Consider the following 24,396-nt stretch of genomic DNA (forward strand, 5'->3'; position numbering starts at 1 on the left):
TCTAATCCTCCTGGCAAGTCTGGGAGGTGGTTTTTATTCCCATTTAACATTTGAGGAAACTGAGGCTCAGGGTCGTGAAGGGACTGACTCCAGGTAATCCTGTTTGCAAGTGACAGAGCTAGGGCTCGACCCAAAGCAATACTTCCTCACTGACTTTGTGCCAGGTGACCTTGGGTGTTTTCACCACCAGGTGACCTTGGGTGGGACTCAGGCTCTTTGGGCATCAGACAAGGCAGCGTATAGCAAGAGTGACCAATTACTGTCATCGACAAAAGGAGCCTCAGAAATTCAAAGCAAATGACTGCTTTCCTCTAGGGTCGTCTAAGAAGTCTTGAGACGGGCAGTGACAGATTCATACTCAGGGAGGTAGAAAGGAAGCTGGGGGGCTGAGCATCAGGGCTGGGGGCAGTGAGGAGGTCAGGCTGGACCGGTCAGGGAAGTGAAGGGGGCCAATGAGAGAAGCCTGGGATGGAAGGATGCAAGCCGCATGCCAGGCTGCAGGGTTTACACTCACCCTAGTATGTTACTGGGGAGCCACAACAGATTCTAGAGGAGGGGAAGCACTACAATAAGAGCTTCACTTTAAGAAATGGATTGGGGAGTGGCAGAGGATTTATGTGGAGGCAGGCCTGGGGACAGGAAAGCTGGCTGGGCCGTGACCGCCACGGCTCAGGTGAGAAACGCCGAGGACCTGCAGTCGGGCGATGGGGTGGGAACAGAAGGCCAGCGTGCACGGGTGCAGATACCGGACGTCTGCACTTGGGGCAGGGGGATGGGAGGACCCGGTGAGTCATGGGATGAGGGAGAAGTCTCGGGAGGCTGGGATGACCAGCCTGTGGCTTCTGGGGTGGCCTGGGGGAGTCTCGGCTCCCTGGACCCTCCAGCCCCACAGGTCCCTCCATGGAGGCCAGGATGGCCTGTGCCTGAGGTCTCTCTGGAGCCCGTGTTACCAGGCTTGCCCCATGCCTCCTGTAGGGTGTTGTTTTTCCTCTGACAGTTGAGCCCCATAGGCGGTGGGAGCAGAGACTGGCCACGAGCCGGAGCCATGAGGCCGATGGTGATGGTACAGGACAGCCTGCCTTAGTCACAGGGAAGTGTTGCATCATTTACAGCAGACAATAAAACTAGCAGTGGGCACGTTTTCTTCGTCCTTTCCAAATGGCCAATCACACTGAATGTTCTAGAAAAGAAAGGGCAACAGAGGGTAAAGGTGCAGCTTCCAGGCTCTGGAGCCCAACGATGTGGGCCCAAATCCCAGCTGTGCTAGTTACTTTCTCACTGGGAGACCTTGGGCAACTCACCTAACCTGTCCTCCAGCTTACTGGTCTGTAGAGAGGGGAGCATACTGAGGCCCCGGCAAGGAACCGTTGAGGTTAAGAGAGTGAAACCAGGCTACTGATGCTGCTCATGTCTGTGTGCAGTCAGTGCTTAATAACTAGGTCTTGAATGGTTGAATGTTTTAGAAGGAATCATTCCAAGAAAGAAAATCAGACATGTTTTGTTTTGTATGTGAAATGGAAAAATCTAGATAAGAAAGAGGATGGTTTTGTTCTGGTCACTTCCTGATCTAGTCCATTTAAGTGTTCAGGGAGGGGAGGGGGAAAATTACTGGCAGGAGTACATTAAAAACTCACGAAAAATTCTTTCCTTTCTCTGCTTATTGAAATTCTCCCTTCGCGGCCAGTGTAAATGCCACCTCCTCAGGGGAGCCTCCCTGGTTTCCACCCTTCCCCACCCCCTCAGCTGCAGCTCCCTCCTCCATTCTCGGGCAACAACCAGCTTATGGGGTCACTGTGGCGCTAGTCTCACGGGTAGGAGACCTGGGGCAGATTCTGCTTTATTTTTCCCACAGCAGCATCTGTGGCTACCTCCCCTTCCTGGACAGGGAGCTGCCCTCTGAGGCAGCCCACGAAGAAACTTTGAGTCGGACAGGCCTGGGTCAGGTCCCACCTGCTGCTTACCAGCAGGGCTAGTCTCACAGGTGGGAGACCCAGGCCCATGTGTCGGGGGCTCGCCCAGACCAGCGGTGACCCTCGTGCCGAGGAGCAGGACTGTAGGATGAAATCACAGAGAAGCTTCTCCCTCTGTCTGTCTTGATTTAGCCGGGAGAGCTACCTCCCTGGCCCTGCTGAAGTCTCAGGCAGCCCTGTGACCTTTCTGGTTGTTCTTAGTTCATACAAACTCTCCCCATCTAGGACTCTAAAATGTCCAGTCCCGAATTTATTTAAAATGGGGACTTGTTGCCCCTCGCCTTGAGCTCTTGAGCAGGCAGGAGGCCTCCAGCTGGCGAGGAGGCCCGGGACGCCTTCTCTCTCCTTCACCCAGCTCTCTCTGTCTGCCCCTTGCTCACACCCGCAGGGGCCTTTGAGCCGGCTCCCCGCTCCCCCTGTGACGCCCACCGGCCTAGCGGGTGCCCTTCCCGAGGCCGCGCCGCTGGACGGCGGGAGCTCTCCTTAGCTGACCTCCCATCTGCCTGTGCTCTCTGCCTGCCTGTCTCTCTGTCCCAGCTGCAGGGGCTCTATCTCTCTGTCCTAGCGTGGGCCAGGTCTTGGCTCTCCGTCGCCCCAGGTCCCTTCTGTTTGGTGTGCTCTCCCAACCCCGGTCCCAGCGGCCTCCCCATCCCTCGGGGTTGTGCCCACATCATGCCCTACCCCCCCCCCCGCCACTTCAAAGAGCTGAGCAGGGCAGCGGGAGCGCTGTGTGGTTGAGGGCGGGTTTCGGTTCCTGGCTTTGTGGCTGGGCATGGCCTCAATGCCCTGCTCTGGGGTGTGGTGGGGACTGGGGTATTTGGTCAAAGCAGCCACAGAATTCCTAGAGCAGGTCAGCTGTTTCAACATCTGGACACTTGCCTGAACCCTTCTCTGATTTATGATTGTCAAGCTGCGGCCGGCTTCCCCCCACGCCTTCTAACTGGAGTAGAGGCGGGAGGGGACCCAGAACCCTTGGGGCTTCATCTCTGCCCATTTATTCCAGCTTTGGCAGCCTGAAGCTGGGACTCCTGGCACGGCATTCAAGGCCCCCCCCCCACTATCTGGGGTTCACCCTAGGCACGGCTTCCAAGACCACCACCCTCAGCCCCCCTGTGCGCTCGGGGCACTGGCTCTGCTGGGGATGACTTTTCCATAACCCCATCCCGGGCAGGGGTGGGGCACGAGGAAGGGGGACGAGCGGGAGACAGAATCTGTGGAAAACTTCTTCCTGTAGGCTCAGGATAGACCCTTCACATACCATTGCTCTTTTAATTTATTCATCAAGCCAGATTTTCGGGCAGGCTTTGTGAGGCCTGTTATCCAGACAAACTGAGTCATAGGTTAGGTAACTGGCCAGGATCACACGGGGGAACAGAGTTCAAACCCAGAACTCGGGCCCAGCTGACTCCAAAGCTCCTGGACACATCCCTCCCTTCCTCCTCAACCTAGTGAGACAAGAACTAAGACCCAGAGAGCCATGGGAAGAGATCACTCAGGCAAGGGGACGGGAGACATTGCTGAGAGCTCCTTGCGGGTCTGGCCCTCGGAACTCGATTCGCCAAGGAGGCAAAACTGACCGTCGTAGCTTGATGGAGCTTTTAACTGAAAAGGAAACTCAGGTAAGCATAATGCAAAAGCTCCAGGACCCCGCCGCCGTGCTCGGCATTTACTGAGCGCCGGCTGTGTTCTAGGCCCCCGAGGGTACACACTCCACGGCCCCCCTGCCAGGGAGCGGAGGAGACCCGATCCCAGGTCGCCTCGGCCCTGGGCCAGGGCGGGGTGGTGTGAGCCGAGGACCGGGAGGGAGCATGAGAAGGCAGGTTCCTGAAAGGCCATTGTTGGGACAGTCTGGTGGTGGGACAGGGGACTCCTTACATTAGATTTTGACCCCCATGACTTTTGGGGGGGACAGCTTATCCCAGAGAAGACAACTGTGCTCTGAGAGGACTAGTCTGGTTGTGTGTGCATGTGTGTGTGTGTGTGTGCGCACACGCCTGCACGCCTGCACCCCTGCACATGCATGCTGGGGAGGGGGGTGTCCAAGGGACCACTGGGGGCTGTCTCTCCTTTCATTGCCCCCCGAGGTGACCTCCCCCTGACTCAGAGCAGTTTTGTCCACCAGCTGAATCTGAGGTGTGTCTGAGGTGGACAAAGCCAGACCTGGAACCCCCCCCAGGGGCCCGGGCCCACCCCCCCCCAGAGACCTCGACCCCGCCCCCAGAGGACACCGCACCCCCCCCCCCAGGGGGCCAGCCTCCCCCCCCCCCCCCAGGGGTCAGCAGGCGTGTTTGTCCACAGCCTCAGGAGATTCTCCACAGCTAGAGGCAACCAGCGGCCCCGAGCTCCAGGAAAACTGCCTCAGGGCTAGGGAGGGTGATTCTGAGGAAACTGGGGGCACAGAGGGAGCACTTCCTCTTCAGAGACGAGGGAAAAACCCCAGGTGGAGGCAGCTGTCACAGGGAGCGGCCAGAGGTGGGTTTGACACCATGGAAGAGGCAACCTGCCGGGTGCTGTGCTAAGGGCTGACGTGGGTGTTGCCTTCGAAAACGGGTGTCTGGCATAGAACTGAGGAAGACCCGGGCTGACTTTTCTCCACCTCAGACACATCCCTTTCCAGAAGCTCCTGTGCTCTCGCCCCAAGTGAGGCCCAGCAGCAGCTCAGAGTTAATGGGGTCACAGAGGATTTGCCAGCTCAGGGATCAAGAACTTGAACGAGAGGAACAACTCTGGTTCTACTACTCACCGGCTGGGTGACCTCAGGCAAGTTCCTCGAGGGCTCTGATCCAAGTTCCTCTTTGCAAGATGGGACTGATCCACCGACCTCACAGGGAAGCTGTGGGAACCAAAGCAGACGATAAAAGTGAAGCATCTCCTCAAGACCCCTGAGTCACCAGGGAAATGCAAATTATGTACCATGAGAGAACCTCCTCACACTCGCTGGGCTGGCTGAAATTTGAAAAGACCGACCACATCAAGCACCCCTGGAAACCTCACACGCTGCTGCCATTTTGGAACACAGTTTGGCGACAGGCAAGCTGCGTGAGCCCATTTATATAAAATTCTAGAGAATGCAGACTTGTGTATAGTGACAGAAAGATGGAGGGGTCTGCAGGGGCGAGAGGGCTGAGAGTCACAAGGACATTTTGGTGGTGTGACAGGATTTGCGTCCCCTTAGTGCCCACGGTCCTTGGTCACACCACTTCGAAGAATGAAGAGGTGGACCAGACGAGAAGAGTGGTGGGCAGCAAAGCAAAGTTTATTGAGCGAGACTATAAAGCCCCCGGGAGAGGGAAGGGGGCCCCGAGAGGGTTGCCCTCGGGGTTTCTAAGTCTAGGGGTTTTATGAGCTCTTTTGTGGGATGATCCTAAGCCACCAGGGTGTGCTGAGTCGTGCCAATCAGAGCTTTGGCCACATATCTGTCTACCTGTTAGGTTAAGGTCTCTGTGCCGATGGTCTTTCTTTGCTGACATTTGGGGGCTTATGTCTTTTTTAAAATTTTTATTTATTTTTATTTTTTAGAGATTTTACCTATTTATTTGAGAGAGAGAGAGAGAGAGAGAGAGGGAGCATGAGCACGAGTTGGGGGGGTGGAGCAGAGGGAGGAGCAGGCTCCCCACTGAGGGGGGAGCCCGACGCAGGACTTGATCCCAGGACCCTGAGATCATGACCTGAGCTGAAGGCAGACGCGTAACCGACTGAGCCACCCAGGCACTGGGGGCTTATGTCTTAACTGCCCCTTGCCCGTGATACTGACAAGTGCTTGGTGGTTAATTGTCTTAACTTTAGGATGTTTTGCAGAAGTCATTTCTGCAAAGGCTGCAAAGCAGAATGTTAGTGCGGTCCCGTCTAAGCTGCAGAACAGCATGTTAGTGCTGTTTTATTTTAGCTGTCCTGACTCCATATTTTCTTGTTGGGGACCCTGGCCCTGACTGCCTGACTATCCAGCTAACTCCTAACAGTGGTGATGAACTCATGGGCATATGCCTATGTCCAACTCATCAAACTGCCCACTCTAAATATGTGCAGTTTATTCAATGTCCATTATATCTCAGTAAAGCATGTGAAAAAGCTTTTTGGAAGCAACAAAGAGCAGACATTCCAGTGAAAAAAACAAAATCAAAAAAAGGTGTAGCATCTGGGACATAGTTATTTAGTCTAATGCTGAGTAGTTGACACAGTTCCTGCACATCTGAACCCAGAACAGGTTTCTCACTATGTCTGTTCATGCATTTATCCTCCCGGGAGTAAATGCAGTAGAGAGAGGAGCTGAGCTCCAGGTGCCTGCCTTCAGGAGCGTCACCAAGAGGACTGGGGGGCCCGACGCACCATCCCAGTACCGCGTCACCTGTGCTAGGGGCCCAGGAGGTGAACGTGAAGCAGACACCGGGAGGGTGCCAAGGAAGGAGGTGGAAAGCGGGGGGCCCATTCTGCCTGGCACAGGGGAACGTGTCAAGTAAGGTCTCACGAAGGAAATGGTTTTGAGGCGACCTTGAAGGATGAGCGTCCGTCCACGTGGATGGGACTGACAGCAGCGCCTCACCGGACCCTCCTCAAATGTGGTGGTTCTTCTAGGCCCAGTTTCAGAGAGTGACAGCGATGAGGAACCCGAGGTTTGGTGGCTCCCCGCTGGGCTGATGCTCGGCGCTGTCTCTGGGGAGGTGGGTGGAGGCCTGAGGGGCCCTAACCTCCACTTGGCGGGGCTTGGAACCCCTGAGAGGATCTCTCAGCTGGGGGAGGGGGGCTGTTCCTGAGGTCCCAGGGAGCAGAGGAGACGCCTGGAAACAAGACAGGCTTAGGGCAAGAATCTGTGTCCTGTGTATTCTGAATTTCCTGTGGCTGTGGTAACAAGATACAGACACGGTTGCTTGAAACAACAGAAATATGTCCTTTGACCGCTTTGGAGGCCAGTGGTCTGAATCTAAGGTGTTAGCAGGATGGTGCTCCCTCCAGAACCTCCGGGGGGAGTCCTTCCTGGTGGCTCCTGGGCTTCCTTGGCTTGTGGCGGCGTCACACCAGTGCCGGCTCCATCTTCACGGGGCCGTTGACCTCTCTGTCTCTGCGTCTGAGACCTCCCTGTCCTTTGTCTCACCAGTCACCCTACATCCAGGGTGACCTCACCTCAAGATCCTTAACTGAGTTACATCTACAAAGACCCCGTTGCCAGGTGCTGGGAGTTAGGACTTGGACATACAGGGGCCACCCCTTAACTGACCGCTCCTTGGACTGAGTGTGAATCCAGAAGCAGACTGCCCTTTTCTCTGTCCACGCTGCGCCCGTGGAAGGAAGTCACTCTGTAGGCCACACTTCGGGAACGAGGGGGACATTGTTTTGTGAAGTCATCCTGGCTTACACTCCAGACCTTGCGAGGCAGGCCTCTCTCCTCACTACCCAGCTTGGCCACCTATCAGACCAGTGACCTCACGCAGGGGACGTGACCTCTCCTGGCCTTAACAAAAGGGAAGGCGCCTATTTCCTGGGTCCGCTGTGGGAATGAACCAGGTAATCCACACCGGCCTGACTCTCTGAAAAGGGCCCCCTCCCTCATCTTCCAGGACCCTCTGGGGAGCCCTGTTGCCCCCCACCTGGGCTGCCCACAGTGATGTTTCCTGCCGGGAAGCCTTCCTCTGTCTCCACGGTGTGTGGGGGCCTGGTCCCTGTCTCTGAGGCTCAGATTTGGACCCTCCCGTGCCAGACTCCATCCCCCTCTGGACGCTATCTACTGCTGGTGGGAGGTGTGTCCCTACTGTTTTTCCGGCATTCTACTGGGTACTGGTTGTTAGTGAGCATGGCACATCTGGGTCTTCCGGTCTTCCTCGTGGTCACTATCTCCTTGGGATTCAGACCTGAGCCCACAAAGGCTGGGCTGGAGGACCTGCCGAACAGCTGTACCGAACTCTGGCTCAGAGTCACTCGGTCCTTCCCCAAGACTAGGTTCTGTTTCAGGCCAAGCCAGCCTACCTGGCTGGATTTTCCCTCAGGATCCAGGGGGCTCCTCAATCCCTCACGGAAAACAGGTGCTCGCTGGAGCCGCCCCTCTAGTCCCTGAAGTGTGCTCTGAGCATAACGGGTGTACCTTTTGGCTGAAGCTAGAACCTGCCCCCCACATACACACACGCACAGGGCAAAGGGCCTCGCATGGCCCCTGCTGCACAGTGGGTGCTCGAGAAACCCCAACATTATTTACAGCTTGTGTACACACGCGCACGTGGAGTAGGTGCTCGATAAAACCCCTCGAGTGTGCACACACAGGCACAGAAAGTGGGTTGTCTTGTGGGCCCACGAATCTGAAAGGACTGTGTGGTGAGGCTCACCTGAGCTACAGAAACTCTCGGGCCCAGACCCGTGTGCGGTGTAGTTACCACAAATGCGATTCCTTTTCCTTTGCTAGACGCTAGCTACCCATGGAGGTTAAGGGAAGAAGGAAGAAGGGGTGGGCAGAGAGGACGTTCTGGGGGCGCAGGATGGAAGAACCAGTCGGGGAAGGAGGATGCCTGGCCAGCCCAGGGGGCCGGGAGCGTGCTGGAGGTGTTGGTCATGTCACGCAGTCTGGCTCAGAGAAAGACAGCCAGGCGAAAGGAGACCGGGACAGGGTCCCGAAGGGAAAGAAGCAGGCTTCTGAGCCAGAAGAGATGCTTTCGTCAGGAGGAACCGACCAGACACACCGTCCGGGCCAAGGGGCTGACAACAGGGAACAACAGCTCAGCCTTGCTGCTCTGCTGGGCCTGCCTGCGGATGAGGTTGGCGGGCGGGCGGGCGGGGCCCTTTGCAAAGGAGTGCTGCAGGGAGGAAGGAGAGCTGATGATGGATGGTTGCAGTAAGAGCCTGAAAAGGCCCCAGAGAAAGGCCTTTGACACTGTTCGGAACCAACGGAGGCAGGGAAGCAGGCCTGGTTTAGAGCAGCGAGGCTGGGAAATGCACAGGGGTGCTGCTTTGGGAGAAGGAGCCTCGAGCTCCCTCCCGGCTCCCCCCACCCCCAGTCCCACCCCCGCCTGTCCTGCTGGGATCCCAGGACAAAGCCTTCATCCTTGGAATGCCCTTCTTGAATGCATCAGGGTGGAAAAAAGAAGGCGTAGGGGGCATAGCGTGGAGTGTTGCATTAGGGTCCCGTGGATCTGGTTTCCTATTTTGGTTCTGCCACTTCCTAGCGAGGTGGCTTCGGACACAGTATCTGACCTTTCTGGCCACTGGGGGATTGGATGTTGTCTTTACTTGTTCTGAATTATTCATAATGTCTAGCACAGCACACAAGCGTGACTAATGGATTCCCTCCTTCCTCTGTTCATTCAAACACTCATCAATCAACTATCACATCTGACCGACTCACTCCCATGTCCGCCGTCCTACCAACTTCCCACATTTCCCCTTCAAACCCCAACAGCTGGACCCCGCCAGGAACGCACCTCCCCACACTCACCCCTGCACTCCAGTCACATCATCACCTGCACCTGCCAGAATGTTACAGGCTCCTTGGTGCTTGTGAGCATCTGGAGGTCCAGCCCCATCAGAAACGCACCCCACCCCAGCCCTCCTCCCTTCCCAGGCAGACCTAGTTGGACCCCTTCTTGGCTCTGGAAGCCCCTTACATGCGGGCCTCTAGTTTGACGGTGATCAGGATGGGTCTGCCTCCCCTGTAGCCTGGGGGCTCCCGGAAGGACAGCGCTTTGGTTCTTGGCTTCTCTTTGTGTCCTTAGCATCTGGTGCAGAGTGAGGGCTGAGAAAATGTGGCGGCCTGAAGAAAAAAAGAAATTATACTACACGGTATGGATATGGGTTGAACTGTGTCCCTCCCCACCCTCAAAAGATATGTTGAAGTCTGTGATGAGCTGAATTGTGCCCTAAAACGTACATGTTGAAGCCCTAATCCCCAGTACCTAGTACCTCCAGTGACTGTATTTGGAGATGCGGCCTTTGAAGAGGTGATTAGGTTAAAATGAAGCCTTGAGGGTGGGTCCCACTCCAATCCCACTGGTACCCTTGTAAGAAGAGGAGATTAGGGCACAAAGAATGTCACACCGGAGTAGACAGCCACCTGCAAGCTCGGGAGAGAGGCCTCCAGAGAAACCAAACCTGCCAACACCTTGATCTGGGATTGCCAGTCCCCGGAACCATGAGAGGAGAAATGTGTTGGCGCCGCCCAGCCTGTGGTATTTGGTTCTGAGCCCAGACAAACTGATACAAAGTCCTAACCCCCAGCACCTCACAATGTGGCCTTATTTGGAGCTAGGGTCTTGACAGATGTAATTCGTTAAGATGAGGTCATCAGGCTGGGCCCTCTTCCAGTCTGACTGGTGTCCTTAGAAGAACGGGCAATTTGGACGGAGAGGGGCACCACAGGGAGAACACTTCGAGAAGGTGATGAGGGCTTGGACTTCCCACCTCCAGAATTGTGAGACAATGCACTTCTGTCATGTTAGGCCCCCCCCAGTCTGTGGTACTTTGTTACAACAGCCCTGGGAGACTGATACGGGATGGGAGATAAAAAAGGGTTACTCTGTGACAAGTTCATGGAAGCAAGGGGATTTCTGCCGATGGCAGCACAAAGCTCTGGTGTCCGCACCAAATTTTTGGAGTTGAGCTCCCAGGGCCCTCCTCTGTAGTATCACTGCTTGTCCTTATCAACTCCCGCCTCCTCTCAGACACACAACTAGGTGCTACATTCCTCAGCGCTGCCCAGAGCTGGGCTGCCCCGAGAACCACGCTCTGCCAGTTAGATGGGCTCAGGAAATCTTGTTGTTTGGTGAGCTGTCTGCCCAGGATTGTGCTGGCTCCCTGAAATTCCGCCTCCGGGAAACCTCGACCCAGGCCCACCCAGCCCTTAGAGGGTCCCTCGAAGCCCCAATGCCAAATTTTTGAACCTTCCTGGTAGTTCCCAACGTGGCCATCCACAGCTGCCTTCCGATCCTTACCTTCGCCGTTACCTGTCCAACGATACACCTGTCCACACCCAGCTTCCAGTAAAGGAGAGAAGGCGGAGGAGACGACAGAGCCCAGGCCTCTGGGAAGCTGTGGGAGAGGAGCCGGGGCAGGGAGGGCGGGGGGGGGGGGGGGGGTGGGCGGTGAGTCTTGCCGCTCCGCACACCGGTGGTTGGGAAGCACCATTCTCTGCTAGGCCTGCCCCCTGTACGCAGGGCCAGGAGCAGAAGCAGGCCCTGGTGGAAGGCAGGCACCTCAGAGATATCTGAGCCAAGGCTCCTCGACCTTCAGTGAGCACCCAGCTCACCTGGGGCCTTGCTGATGTGCAGACTGTAATGCAGAAGGCCTGCGTGGGGCCCAGACGGCGCAAGGCTACCGAGCGATGCCGATGCCCATGCTGTGGGCCCGGGGGCCCCACTCGGAGTACTTCGGTCCCCACCCAGGGCCGGAGCTGCTCTGCCTCCCTGTCCGGTGGGCACCCAGGTGTGTGTTTGAGCACCTTGGCTGGTGGGGAGCCAGGACCCGCAGGGCAGTCTGCTCTGCCCGCCCTCCCCACCTGCGCCAGAGAAGGCCTCCCTTGGTCACGGTCAAGGTCAAGCCCACCCTACCCCCGGCCTGAGCCCCCCTCCCTAACGGCAGCAAGCTTCACAGGCCAAACAGCCAATGCTCCATCTGCGCATCATCCACACCTGCACTCACAGATGTCCTTGCTGTGGGGGGACATTTCAGCTGAGGAGACCCCGACTCAAGGGGTGATGTTGCTGCCTCCACAGGGTCCCAGGAACCTCTGAGATGCCATAGGGGCTGTGACCCAGGAAAGGGCTTCTGCGGGAGCACAGACAAGGAGGAAGGAGGGAAGGAAAGCAAAGGAAGGGAACAAGAGGGGCTGGGAGAAGATCAGAAAAAGGGGGGCCCCTGGCGGGATTCATGAATTCATTCCTTCAAGGGCTCCAGGGCCTCCTATGGGTGGGGGACAGCCGCAGGCAGAGGTCACAGCCCTCCCCGAGCCCATGTGCAGTAGGTACTGACCTCCTCCCTGAGGGTTCCCGTGGCAACGGGGACGCCAGCTTCTGCTTGGAGCCCCTGAACTCAGCCCGACTGGCCCGAAAGTTCTGAGGAACCAGTCCTTGTCTCGGGCCCCGCTCTGGCTCCGTGGGCGAGTCTGGGCGCAGAAGGTTTCCCAGGGCAGGGACAGCGTGGGTGGGGGTCGTGGGCATGAGCACAACCCTCTGTAAGGAAATTCAGGAGCTGCCACTGTTCCTAGACACAAAAAAACCTCAGGCAGAAGTGGAAGCCAACGCTCTGCGGCTCCCCAGCCCTCCACAGGCTCAGCCACCCCATCCCCCATTCCCAGCCTGCTTCCTACTGTCCTCGTGCCCTTCCTGTAACGTGCCTTCTCCTCTGTGTGCCTCCCTCAGCTCCACACGTTTGTCCGCTCCTCCTCGTAACCTCACACACCTCTAGGTGCTGACACCCTACGCGGGCTTCAAGGACCATCCCACATGCCTCTTCCTCCAAGAAGCTCTCCTTGATAGCCTCACCCAGAAGCACGTTTCGCTCCTGTCTTCGCCACATGTGGCATCTGTACATCGTGTGTCAGGAGACATGTTTCGGTTCAGGCTCCGGGGGAAAATGTGGATTAAGGGTGTAAGTCTCAAGTCAGGCGGACAGGGACAAATCCCTGCTCTGCTCTGCACTACTTAGGTGACCTTGAGCAAGTTTCTTCTCTGTCTGGGCTTCAATTTTCCCGTCTGTGAAACAGATTTCAGGAAGGTCTCAGGTTTCATGAGATAACACGAGTCCAGCAGCCGGGAAGCAGGGGAGAAAGGCAGCCCTTCCACGGGGCCATCGCGGGGACCGGCCGTGGTCCTCCTTCCACTTTCCTCAGGCCGTCACTCAGCCGCCACGGCCCGCCCCCGCCACCCACATGTCCCAGCTGACCTGTCCTATTTACATGCTCATCACCTCCCTCCCTCCAGCGTCCCGTCTGCGGTCTGTCTGTCGCCAATTTAGCGCGGCCTGTCTCCTTGCAGTGGCCAGTCTGAGAGCCGGGGGTTCCGTATGATGTTGGCACAATGGCGTTCAGTGGGACCTGGTGCTGACGGAATGAGAAGGGAGACGGGGGACCCATGAGTGGCGTTCACAGAGGGGAGCTACCCTGGGCGGCGGGGCCGGGCTGGGCGGTGGGTTCCCAGAGTCCTTCCTGTGAGCTGCTCCTCTTCCGAAGGCCGCCCCTGCCTCATTCTCTCTCTCCTCCCCTGGGACGTGATGAAAAGAACCATTCCTAAACCCCGTTCATTCGTTCTCTGTGGAGAGAAAATAAAGAAACCGTAGCGACCAATTCTCAGCATCTCCTGAATCAATCAGGTGAGACCTCGATTAGGGGCCGCCACCCAGGAGGGCAGCTAAATCTCCAAGAATGTGATAACCATGAACCTTGTGCCTTGGGAGGCAGGGGTGTGATTAAACCGCCCACCTCAGCCTCCGGCTGCCTTCCGGTGCCCCCGCCCCGCTCTCTGCGGGACACAAAGATGGGGTGGTGTGCATGCTGCCTCACACCCATTCCTTCATTTCACTGGGAAGTGGCCCCAGGAAGCAGGCAGTGTTATTTCTCTCCACATCACCGATGAAGAAACTGAGGCCCAGCCGTTTGCCCGCAGCCAAGGAGCAGGGCCTTGCGGAGGGATGGAGCCGGGACTCACGCTCACATTGCCTGCTCCCCCCAGCCATGCCTTTTCCATTGTGACCCCATTTAATGTTCTGCAGCCAGACACAGGCCAAGGCCTAATGCCCTTCACTCCATGGCTCTGTTTGGAAATTCTGTGTCCTTCCAACAGCCTCTGTGACCTCAGGTGGACCACTTGGCTCATACCCCTTTTGACCTGTAGATGCTAGTTTGGTTAAATAATCTTCAATTTACCGCCTATGAACACTGTGTCTTTAGGACCTGCTCAGAATTCTTTGAGGTCAGGGATGGTGTGAGGCCCACTGGCTTGCAGAGAAAGGGGCTGTGGAGGCAGGGAGGATAGGATTTATATAGGAGCCCGGACTGGTATAGGAGGGGCAGGGACTTGAAGCCAGGCCCGTGCCTTCTGGCTGGCTTTCTCCTCACTGCTCCTGGCAGGCTAAAGCAGGGTGAGCACCAGAAGCGCACTCACAGCTACAGGCAACATAAAAACAGCCTATATTTGGGGCACCTGGGTGGCTCCATCAGTTAAGCATCTGACTCTTGATTTCAGCTCAGGTCATGATCGCAGGGTCCTGAGATCGAGCCCCGCGGCAGGCTCCATACTCAGTGGTGAGTCTGCTTGATTCTCTCTCTTCCTCTCCCTTTGCCCCTCCCTACTGCACGCTCTCTCTAAAATAAATTTTTAAAAATTAAAAAAAAAAACAGCCTAGGTTTACAGTACAGCAGGTTATCCACTGTCTCGTCAATGTGCAGAAATTGTACTCGGATCCTTGGTCCCCATTGAGGGTGGAGCTGCCTGACGCAGCAGGTCCCCGGTCCTCGGTAGGTCTGGGATTCAGGTGGGAGCCGAGGGGTGAGCTGGCTACTGATTCTCTGGTCAGCGTTGTCTCCTCCCTTCACCCTATCTGGTCACTGAGATAGAGTGTTGAGCCACTGTTGAGCCCCCAGCTGCCTTTAGCTCCTTGCAAGACAGACCTCCCCCACTGTTCTTAGGAAAAACTCATTTTGCCGCCAACACCTCGGATGTTGCCGCAAGCCGCGAAACCAGGGATGGGTGACTTACCCACCAGCTGTTTAAGGCACCTGGTGTTGCTGGTTGTAAGCAACTCCTCTGGTTAAACATGGGTATTTTGCAAAAGAAGTGTGCCCACTTTTTTGTTGTAGGACAGAATTTCATGAATGACATTAAGCATTTGTTTAGCACCCATGGTTTATAAAGTGCTTCTGCACAGACAATCATGACCTCCGTGTTAGGGCTGTGAGTCACCGTGTTAGGGCTGTGAGTCACCGTGTTAGGGCTGGGAGTCTCCGTGTTAGGGCTGGGAGTCTTCATGTTAGGGCTGGGAGTCTAGAAGGACGGCCCAACTCTTGTTCTAGGGCTTTCTTTACATCAATAAGGCTCTGAAACCAGGGAGCAAGACTTCTAACATATGTGGCTTGGGTGTGATTTTTAATAACCCTATTTATTTTTCATAAATACAACTTGTAGGACTATGAGACCAGTCACAAATATCAAATTGTAAATCTTACTCCCTTCTGCTGTGTTAACTCCTCATATTCCTGATGAAGAGCTTGTCAGGGTTCAACTCTATGTAGCATTCCTATTAGAGGCAGGAGCCAGGAGACTCATTCTCTCAGTCTCTAGAACTTTAGCAAAGTCTCAAAGATAAATAAATAAGTTTTTTCCTTTTCCTAGAATTTACTCAATGTTCCCACTAACCAGAATCTGTTAGCTTGATTTTGCATTCATTCATTTACAGTTAAAAGACTCTGTCCTGTTCTGGGGCGCTCCCAGTCAGGGGCCATAGCAAAGCAGACATCTACACTGTGACTGACAATGGAAAGCAGAAGGACGTCTGGGAACACAGAATAAAGACACCTAATCCAGGCTGGGCCTATCAGGGAAGGCTTCCTGGAAGGGGTGACATCTAAGAGAGGTAGGTGAAGGAATGGAAAGAAGTCCAGGAAGCAGAGTGAGGCTGGAGACAGGACAGCACGGTGTACTCGAGGGACCTGTTTGGTGAGATGGCCCTTAAGGAGCACAGTGACAGTGGGGACATTCGAACTTTAACCCTGAGCCCGGAGTCCTGGGACTCCAGGAACCCCTGGGACATTTTCAGCAGGAGAAACATTCTCATACTACTTTTTACTTCCTCCAGGTACGAATCACAGCTGTTATTAAACAATTACTGGCATAGTTTGATAGTTAATATTTCCCTTGAGCAAATACGAATATAATCTCCACAAGAGCAGAGACTAATTCTCTAGACCTTCAGTTCTCCAGACCTAGAACAGTGCTGGGTCATAGCGGATGCTTAGGAAATAGGGAGAGGAAGGGAGGGAGGGAAGGGAATGCAGTGACACGATCTGCGAGCCATTCGAGAAAAATTGTCCGGGCCACAAACGGGGGAAAGCCAGCAGAGGGTCTGCCTGGGGGGGCCCAGTGAGAGTGGGGTGTCATCACCAAGATGACAGGTGCAGTGGTCTGAAGGCAGTGGCAGGGGTGGAGAGGAGGGGACAGAGAGCTGAGAAAAGCCAAGCAGGTGAGATCTGCCCGACCTGGCTTCTGCGTGGGCGAGTGAGAAGCAGACAATCCCTCTAAGGAGGGTCCGAGGCCCAGACCTGACTCTTGGTCCTACTGAGTAGGGCTGGGGTCGTGCAGGAGGCAGGGGTAATTCTCACAAGGCTCTGGGGGACCCTCAGGTGCAGCCAGGAAGAGGAACCACTGGAGGGGAGCAAGGAGTTCCTGACTCCAAGGCTTTGGGAGAGACAACACAGGAGGGAGAGAACTTCCCGAAGAGTCAGCACAGATAAGGAGGTCATTAGATAATATGGATCGCATTTGAGGCATGCTAATTAAGAAAGAACGATATTGGGGCACCTGGGTGGCTCAGTCGTTAAGCGTCTGCCTTCGGCTCAGGTCCTGATCCCGGGGTCCTGGGATCGAGCCCCACATCGGGCTCCCTGCTCGGCGGGAAGCCTGCTTCTCCCTCTGCCACGCCCCCTGCTGGTGTTCCTGCTCTTGCTCTCTCTCTCTGTGAAATAAATAAATAAAATCTTTAAAAAAAAGAAAGAAAGAACGATGTCAGCTGGTTCTTATTTGTTGTTTAAGGAGTCAAGGTGGGGAAAACAGAAACCACCCGGACGTTTATTTTGATCCGGAGTCAGAGAAAAGGCACTGAATCTCTTGCTTCTCAATGGGAATGATTCTGTGCCACGGGGTTCCGAGGGGGCCCTTTGGAAATTCTGTCTGCGAGGTACTTCATTTTCAGGCTGAGCACCAGGTGATGAGAAAAGGCGAGTGGTGTGAGTGTGGGCTTGCAGGCAATCACAGAGCAAGCCACTGAACAGGTGCCGGGGACGGAAAGGCGGCCTTCCCCATACGGCTCTGCTTGCAGCTTCTTCTCTGCACCACGGAACAACGCAGCGACTCTATTTCATAATACGTTTCTCAATGGGCTCTGGCAGCACTGATGCAGCCTTCGGATTCCACTTGTTCCTTGGATAATGAGCTGAGCCTCAGAGCCACTGGAGAAAGACCTAATGCTTATTATGTAGACCGCCACAGGCTGTCTGCTCCCCCAAACCTCCAGTCAGATGTTGTGCTAAAATCGTCCGGCTCAGGAAGGCCATTTGCATCCAGGCAAGTGGCCCTTGGTGACTAAGAGAAATACAACTTTATCTTGGCCACAAAGATCTTTGGTAAGCCGCATTAATTTTGTTTGCACAGTGGAATGGAGCACATCTTTAGTTCCTTTCGGGGAGACTGGCCTGTGCTACCCCCAGAGAGCGCTTCCCGGGGGCTCCCAGCCGTTGGACTCGCCAGCTATGATTAAGCTCGGCGGCTCCCAGGTCCCGCGCCTGCATACAAGGCACAATCTGCCTTATTGTTTCACGGCCTCCCGGCTCAGAGACTATGGTGATGATGGGGCAACCTGAATTCTAATAAAGCTTCAAGTAGTCATTTGGGCTTGATGCATTTGGTCTGGCAGAGACAGACCCCCCAACCCCCCAGCTGGGACGATTCCGTCTGGAAATTAAAGCTGTTATTTTCCATCTGGAGTCCTGGGAATTGGGTTATTATGGCCAAAGACAGAAGAATGGGTTTCTACAATTATCATTCAGGAGAACAAGGCACCAGAGAGAAACCCTAGACGTTTCCAGAAAGGTAGGCAGTGGGTATCTCGGCAGCATGTAATCCAAACACGAAACATCTCTGCCAACTCCTTGGGAACATCTTGGGGTGGGTGGAGCACCCCTGGATGCATCTCTACCAGGCATTCAGTGGATCTGGGAGGGCAGGAAGGACCACTTCCTTTAGGATTTTACTGCACCCTTTGGGGAAAAAAGCTCATAGCCGTCAGGGGTCTCCATGACACAGAATCAGTGAGGATGTCTGGTCACAAACTTCCAGAATAAATTCAGTCCGATTCAAAGAAAAGTGTTGAAGACCTACTGGTGCCAGGTGGGAGTGAGGGTGGGGGTGGGGACAGGGAAAGAACACACTTGGTCATGCCGTCCCTGACTCCAGCAGTCCTGGACTGAGCACTGGCCACGTCCCAGCTAATGCACATGTACAAAGATGGATGATGATGTGGCTCCTGCCCGCCAGGTGCTCTTATTCAGGCAGATAGGGCGACCAGATGGAGCCACAGAGGGAGGGACACTGTCCCAGGAGTTGTGAGAGAGACACCAGAAAAAAATTTAAAGAAACCCCAAAGACACAGGAATTGCTTTTGAGCATAGAAACCAGGGAAGGCTGAAGAGAGTAGAGAATCTGGATTAAAACAAGGCATTTGACCAAGTTTCTCTTCATGGTCTGGTCAACAGTAGCAGGAGCTAATGGGTCCATAGCATTTGCCATGTTCTGGGAGCTGTTTCAAGAGCTTTACACATATTAATTTGTCTAGTCCTTACAAGAATCCTTTGAAGTAGTTACTATTATTATCCAGATGAGGGATCGGAGGCACTAAGAGGTTAAATAACTTCCCCGCAAGATTACTGCTAATAAGTGACAGAACTAGGATTTGGTCCTAGGTAGTCTGGCTCCACACAACATCAGTATAGTTAGGTAGATTTCTTTCTGGTTGAACAACTCTACCCAAAAGAGGTGTTTCTTTATTACTTTGTTTGATCTAGTCGATTCTAATTCACGTTATAAGAGCAGTACAGCATTATAGAAAGTGTGGAGAAAAGAATAAAGAGTCCCCCACGGTCCCAGCTCCCCACGGTGGCTGGCGTGATGTTGCCAAGTGGGGGCTAGAATCCAGCCTGCCTCCCGCCCACCTCGCCATGCGCCGTGGGGCTGTCCAGAGGGGCATCCTTCCCTAATTCACACAAAAGGATCCTATGGGCTCTCTGGGGCCATGACATATGGAAAATGAAACCCTCGGAAAGGATCAGCAAAATGTGGGAGACAAGAACAGGCTGCGGATAGAACAGAAGTTATCTGCTTCACCTCACTGGCTACGGTTGTCTTTAATTGTCTCACGGGGAAAAGCAGGAATTAATAACAAAATTAGCTGTGTTATATACTCTTGATGTGTTGTATATATTCATGGCCAAGTTAGCTGGTGCGTAAACTCTCCCTACATCTGCTCCTGGAGTTTGCATTCAATCATTCCCTATGAATCCCCTGCAAGGGGTTGTTACAGAAAGATCTCTTCACAGGCTGGTCCTTCCTGATGGCTAGAGTCAAGGTCATGGTGTACAGACCAGCTGAAAGCAATAGGCAGCCCTCTTCCAGAATCCTGCCTGCTGTGCCACCCAAATAGAGGGAATGCTACCCTTTTAACTCTCTCCTGTTTTCTCCATATGCATAAACACAATGATTTCATTTTGCATATCACTTTTCTTGCTTGATGTATGCTAAGCATTTTCCATAATGCCACATAATTTCCACACCTGTCATTTGTAAAGCATAACTGTATAATATCCCACTGAGCAGTGCTCTGTCGTATGATTAATAATTATCAAATAGTTTAGCAGAGAAATGCCAGCGATGAGGGCCATGTTGAGTGGGGGCGTACTGAACAGAGGTCATTGGACGTGTCCTTCTAGCCCATGATTCTGTGGTTGGTGAGAGAATGGGGATCTTCCCCACATTCTCTAGACCCAGAAGTGACCTGCTAACAGATAGTTAACAGATCTCTGGGGGGCGCTTGGGGAGCTCAGTCGGTTAACCAACTACTCTTGATTTCAGCTCAGGTCTTGATCTCGGGGTCTTGAGTTCAAGCCCCGTCTTGGGCTCCACGCTAGGCATGGAGACTAAGAAAGAAAGGGGAGAAAAAAAAAAAAGAAATCCCTGGAATAAAATGTTTGTCTTGGGCTCTTCCTTTGCACACCGTCCCTCATTTAGAAAGTCATTCCAGGGATTGGGGAGGTCCTTAGGAGGTGGAGGCTCTCACCCCAACTGATGCAGCAAAGGAGGCATTTTCTGAAGTGAGGGACTGTTCCCACTTGCACAGTGGCTCTCCTCTCCAACAGGTGGGAGCAGAGTGCACAGGCCTCTGTGACTGTCCCCACCTTGGTGGGGACCTGAGGGAGGCAGACATATGTCTACCAGGTCCTCTCGGGGTGGGTAAGTACGCCCTCCATTTTCCATATGATGGGCTTGCTTCGTGAACTGGGTTCCCTCGGCTCCAAGTCCACACAGGCAGAGGGGGATAGAATTTTCTAGAAATTAAGTCTCCCCTGAATCCTCAAGAGCAGGGGCATCTTCCAGGAGCCCATTAGAAATGCAGACTCTCAGGCCCTGCCCAGACGTGCTGAACCAGAATCTGCATTTTAACAGGATCCCAGGGGATCCACAGGTACAGGGAGGTCTGAGGATCCCTGTTCTATGGCACTTTGTTACGTGTGTGTGTGTGTGTGTGTGTACACTCTCCTGCTCATCCTACTGTGAGATCTGGGAGGGCAGGGTCAAAGCTTTGTTTGCCTGTGAATGAAGTACACAGTCGGCACTTGGGAAATTTTTCAAGAATAAGCTCATTCATGAAATCCCCTTTTGGACAGAATTGATGTTCCTAATTCTTTCCTTCCATTCTTCACCTGAACAATGCAACAGCCTTTTCTCCTCTCCCAAACCACAGCACACAGGTGGGCACACTCATGCAGGCACCACCCCCCCACGGTTTCCACGCACACACTCGCGGGCGCACAAGCCCTGTCACGGACGCCCCCCAGAGCGGGCGGAGCTGGAGCCCCGGCAGCTGAGCTGAGTGGGGGCCTGGGAACCTGAAGGCAGGTGAGGCCGAGGAGGGCAAGCGGTGGGCTGGGGGCACATCAGGACCGTTAAGCAGCAGCCCAGCAGGGTGGGAGCCCCCGGCCCGGCCCAGAAGCTTCCTCGCCTGGCCTGACGTACAGCCGCAAGAGCAGCCTCCAGCTGACTCCGGGCCTTCAGGGCCAACTCTAGTTAGATCGACTCAGAAATGGCCTTCCTGCCCCTCTCTTGTTCCATCCTGCGGCTATTCCAGGCTCGCTCGCCGCTTCCCCGCTCCCCACCCCCCCACCCCCTCCTGTAACAGGCCTGACTCAGCTCCGTCCTGGGCTTGCCCTCCACCTCCCACTCATTTCCCAACACTACCCAGAGAAAGTCTTTTAAACAAGACTTTGGTCAGGTCACTCCCCGCTTAAAACTCAACAGCAACCCATTATCCTCAGCAAAAAGCCCACGTTCAGCCCAGCATTTTAGAATAACCCACTCACCAAGCACCATCTACATGCTTTCACGTAAGCTAACATAGATTCACTTTTTTTTTAAGGTTTTATGGTTTTATTAACACAAATATGATGTGCACAACAAGCTGTCTATTCATTTTCTTCGCTGTGCAGCCTGGCGTTGGGATTGGTGACTCTGATTGCCAGCTGGGCTGCTCTTTCCACCATAGCTTTGCGGTTCTTGGAGGAGACATTGTGAGCAATCTCTGCACAGTAAGATTTGTTGCACATCAGCAGCACTTCAAGCTCCTTAACGTTGTGGACGAGGAACTTCCGGAAGCCAGTGGGCAACATGTGCTTTGTTTTCTTGTTGCTCCCGTAACCAATGTTGGGCATCAAGATCTGGCCCTTGAATCTTCTGCGCACCCTATTGTCAATGCCTCTGGGTTTCCGCCAGTTGCGCTTAATTTTGACATAGCGGTCTGACTGGTGCCGGATGAACTTCTTGGTCCTCTTTTTAACGATCTTGGGCTTCACCAGAGGTCTGAGGGCAGCCATGATGCCCAGTAACAGATGGCTGCCACCTCCACAGGCAGCGCCGAGGAAGAGAGAGGAAGCTAGATTCACTTTTTAATCCCCACAACCACCTCCTCTAAGTAGCTACTAGTATTATCCCCATTTCATAGGTAAGGAAACTAAGGCACGGTGGGTTGGGACTCACTTGCCCACTCTCAGCTGATTAGGGGCAGATCTAAGTTCAACCCCAGCCAGTGTTTGAACCACAGATCCACAGAATGTGGGGAGGGCGGGCGAGCATCGGAGGGGCTGGGCGGAGAGGTGGGTTCCGGGGGTCGGGTGGGCGGGGGATCGAGGTGCTCCGGGGTAGCAGGACCAGCTGCCTGAGTTGCAGGCTGGGCAGAGCTTGTTAGCTCGTCTCTGGCTGGCCACACAAAGCCAGACTAGGGGGCATCTGTCTTCCCGTCAGTGCCACACCACCCCTGGCCCTATTCCCTCACAGCAATTGTGCCGGGTCCAGTGCCAAGGCCAAGCCCACAGCGAGGGCAGAGCAGGGGCTTGGAAGGGCAAGCCCTCACTCATGGAATTCAAAGCGCAGTCCCTGACCAGCAGCAGCATGACCTGGGTGCTTGTTAGAAATGCAGAAGCTCAGGCCCCACCCCAGACCTGCTGGACCAGGACGTGCTTTCACACAGGAGTCCCAGGGACCAGTGTGTGCTGGGAAGTCCGAGCAGTGCCGCTCTACCACCCTGCTCAGAGCCCAGGTGCCTCATTGTCCTGCCCTGAGCAGCACCTGTCAGTCCCAGGTCCGCCCCCCCAACCCCTTCCCACCTCCTGATCCAGCCCTGAGGCATCTGCTTCCTGCACTGCCCTGTCTGAGCCTTGCCTGCCCCCCCTCCCCCCCACTGAAGTCCTTGATCTCAGGACTCCCTGCGTTGTTACTCACCAGCCTGGTGGGGAGCATGACTGCTCTGCCTTTTCTCTTTTCCTTCTGACATTTCCCTCTTTGATTTATGGCCCTGTCAGCGGCAGGGGTGAGCAGGGGCCTCCCAGCAGAGCTGGCTGGTGCCCTTTGTCCCTCCCACCTGAGCATCTGCGGAGGGGGAGGCCAGTCTGGGCCTGGAACCTGTGGGCAGAGCGCCGCAGGGAGCAGGTGGGAGAAAGAAGCCAAGGCTCCAGGTCAGGCTGGTGGGGCTGACCCTGCCTCCAAGGCCTCCTGGGTGACTTCACTCCTTTGTGCTCCCATTTCCTCCTTATCGGCTGGAGAGAACAGATAAGCCAGAGGGCTGTCATGAAGAGGAGAGGAACTACTCCGTGTCAAGAGAACAGAGTATTTAGACAATTGTCATTCGACGGAATTCTGGGTAGTCAGGACTAGAAAGTCCATAAGAAATCATTAACAGGGAAACTGAAGCCCAGAGACACAGTGTCCAGTGCAAGGTCCCACAGCCAGTTGTGAACAGAACCAAGGTTGCATGTTCCTTCTCTCCGGACGCACGACTGTGGCCCTTTCCATGGCTTCTATTCTTGGCCCAGGAAAATGGAATCAGGTGGTGGCTCAGGAGAAAATGATGTGGATCCTAAGGGCCCAAGACCAGCATCTTGTGTCTGCGGATTAACTCTCGGCCCTGGGGGAGAGCACCGCGAAGAGTGCCATGGGCGCCCCGGCCAGCCACTGATGGGCCCTAGGCTTCCTAGAGAATGGGCCGGAGCCGGGGCCCTTCTCCCACCGTTGGAGAAGCGCAGTGAGAGGAGCTGTGGTCCCTGAGCCTCTGGCACAGACAGGCATTTGGACCAGCCCCTCCCCAGGCTCTGCCAGAGATGCAGACCCACAGACAACACTCAAACCCAGAGAGGTGCCGGCACATTGTCAGATACAAACCCGCACAGAGGACCCACACACACAACACACAACGAGGCATCGCCTGCAGGCCCCCGGGCTCCACAGACCGGAGTTGGATGCGGTGTTGGTGCTTTCAACATCTGCCTACGGTGCACACACACACACAGCTGTGCACAGCCCCACCCAGACGTATACACACACCCCCCAAACACACTAGCACTCTGCCTGTGGTGGGGGGAGTAGGTGCACAAGTGAGCACTGAGTCTTGGCCCCCGCAGGTGCGTGGGTGTCCGCTTGACCCAAACAGGCAGCCAGAGGGGAGGGCACAGGCCTCAGGTCAGCTGTGCACAGCGGTCCTGCGTGGGGGTGGTGAGTGTTGCCATGGAGATGAGATGCAGCATTGGGAGGCAGGCTCTGTGCAGGGGCAGAACACCACAGATCCACAGAATGTGGGGAGGGCAGGCGAGCATCGGAGGGGCTGGGCAGGGAGGAGGGTTCCTGGGGTCGGGTGGGGGGGGTCGAGGTGCTCTGGCGTGGCAGGACCAGCTGCCTGAGTTGCAGGCGGGGCAGAGCTTGTTAGCTGGTCTCTGGCTGGCCACACAAAGCCAGACTAGGGCGCATCTGTCTTCCAGTCAGTGCCACGCCACCCCTGGCCCTCACAGCAATTGTGCTGGGTCCAGTGCCGAGGGCAGAGCAGGGGCTTGGAAGGGCAAGGTAGTAACTGGCTTTGGGGAAACAGCAAAGCAGTGAGTGTCTGGCTGGCTCCCCGGTCTCTCTGTCACCTTCCCTCCGGCAGGCCAGTGGAA

General features: G+C 55.0%; 1 protein-coding gene and 1 long non-coding RNA gene across 2 annotated transcripts; both read right to left on the reverse strand.

Moving 5' to 3' along the window:
- Window positions 1–8,623: 8,623 nt before the first annotated feature.
- Window positions 8,624–10,987, reverse strand: LOC141373473 (uncharacterized). The gene is made up of 3 exons (XR_012379529.1): window positions 10,877–10,987; window positions 9,554–9,699; window positions 8,624–8,746 (listed from the first exon to the last, which is right to left on the reverse strand). It is a non-coding gene; the product is annotated as an uncharacterized lncRNA (long non-coding RNA).
- A 10,367-nt stretch (window positions 10,988–21,354) lies between these two features.
- LOC112820576 (large ribosomal subunit protein eL32-like) lies at window positions 21,355–22,838 on the reverse strand. Its single transcript, XM_073896829.1, has 2 exons — window positions 22,694–22,838; window positions 21,355–21,815 (listed from the first exon to the last, which is right to left on the reverse strand). The coding sequence occupies exons 1-2, from the start codon at window positions 22,743–22,745 to the stop codon at window positions 21,382–21,384; spliced, it is 486 nt and encodes a 161-aa protein (XP_073752930.1). The 5' UTR covers window positions 22,746–22,838; the 3' UTR covers window positions 21,355–21,381.
- Window positions 22,839–24,396: the final 1,558 nt, after the last annotated feature.

Source organism: Callorhinus ursinus, unplaced genomic scaffold, assembly GCF_003265705.2.
Source record: "Callorhinus ursinus isolate GAN/ISIS: 27379988/994484 unplaced genomic scaffold, GSC_fseal_2.0 scaffold10, whole genome shotgun sequence".
NCBI lineage: Eukaryota > Metazoa > Chordata > Mammalia > Carnivora > Otariidae > Callorhinus > Callorhinus ursinus.

Excerpts from the sequence above, each read along its gene's own strand:
- LOC112820576 (XM_073896829.1), bottom strand. The coding sequence starts at position 22,745 with ATGTCAGAAGGAAAAGAGAAAAGGCAGAGCAGTCATGCTCCCCACCAG. Across the intron at positions 21,816-22,693 it reads TCATGCTCCCCACCAGGCTG|GTGGCAGCCATCTGTTACTG; the intron begins GTGAGTAACAAC and ends CTGCCTGTGGAG.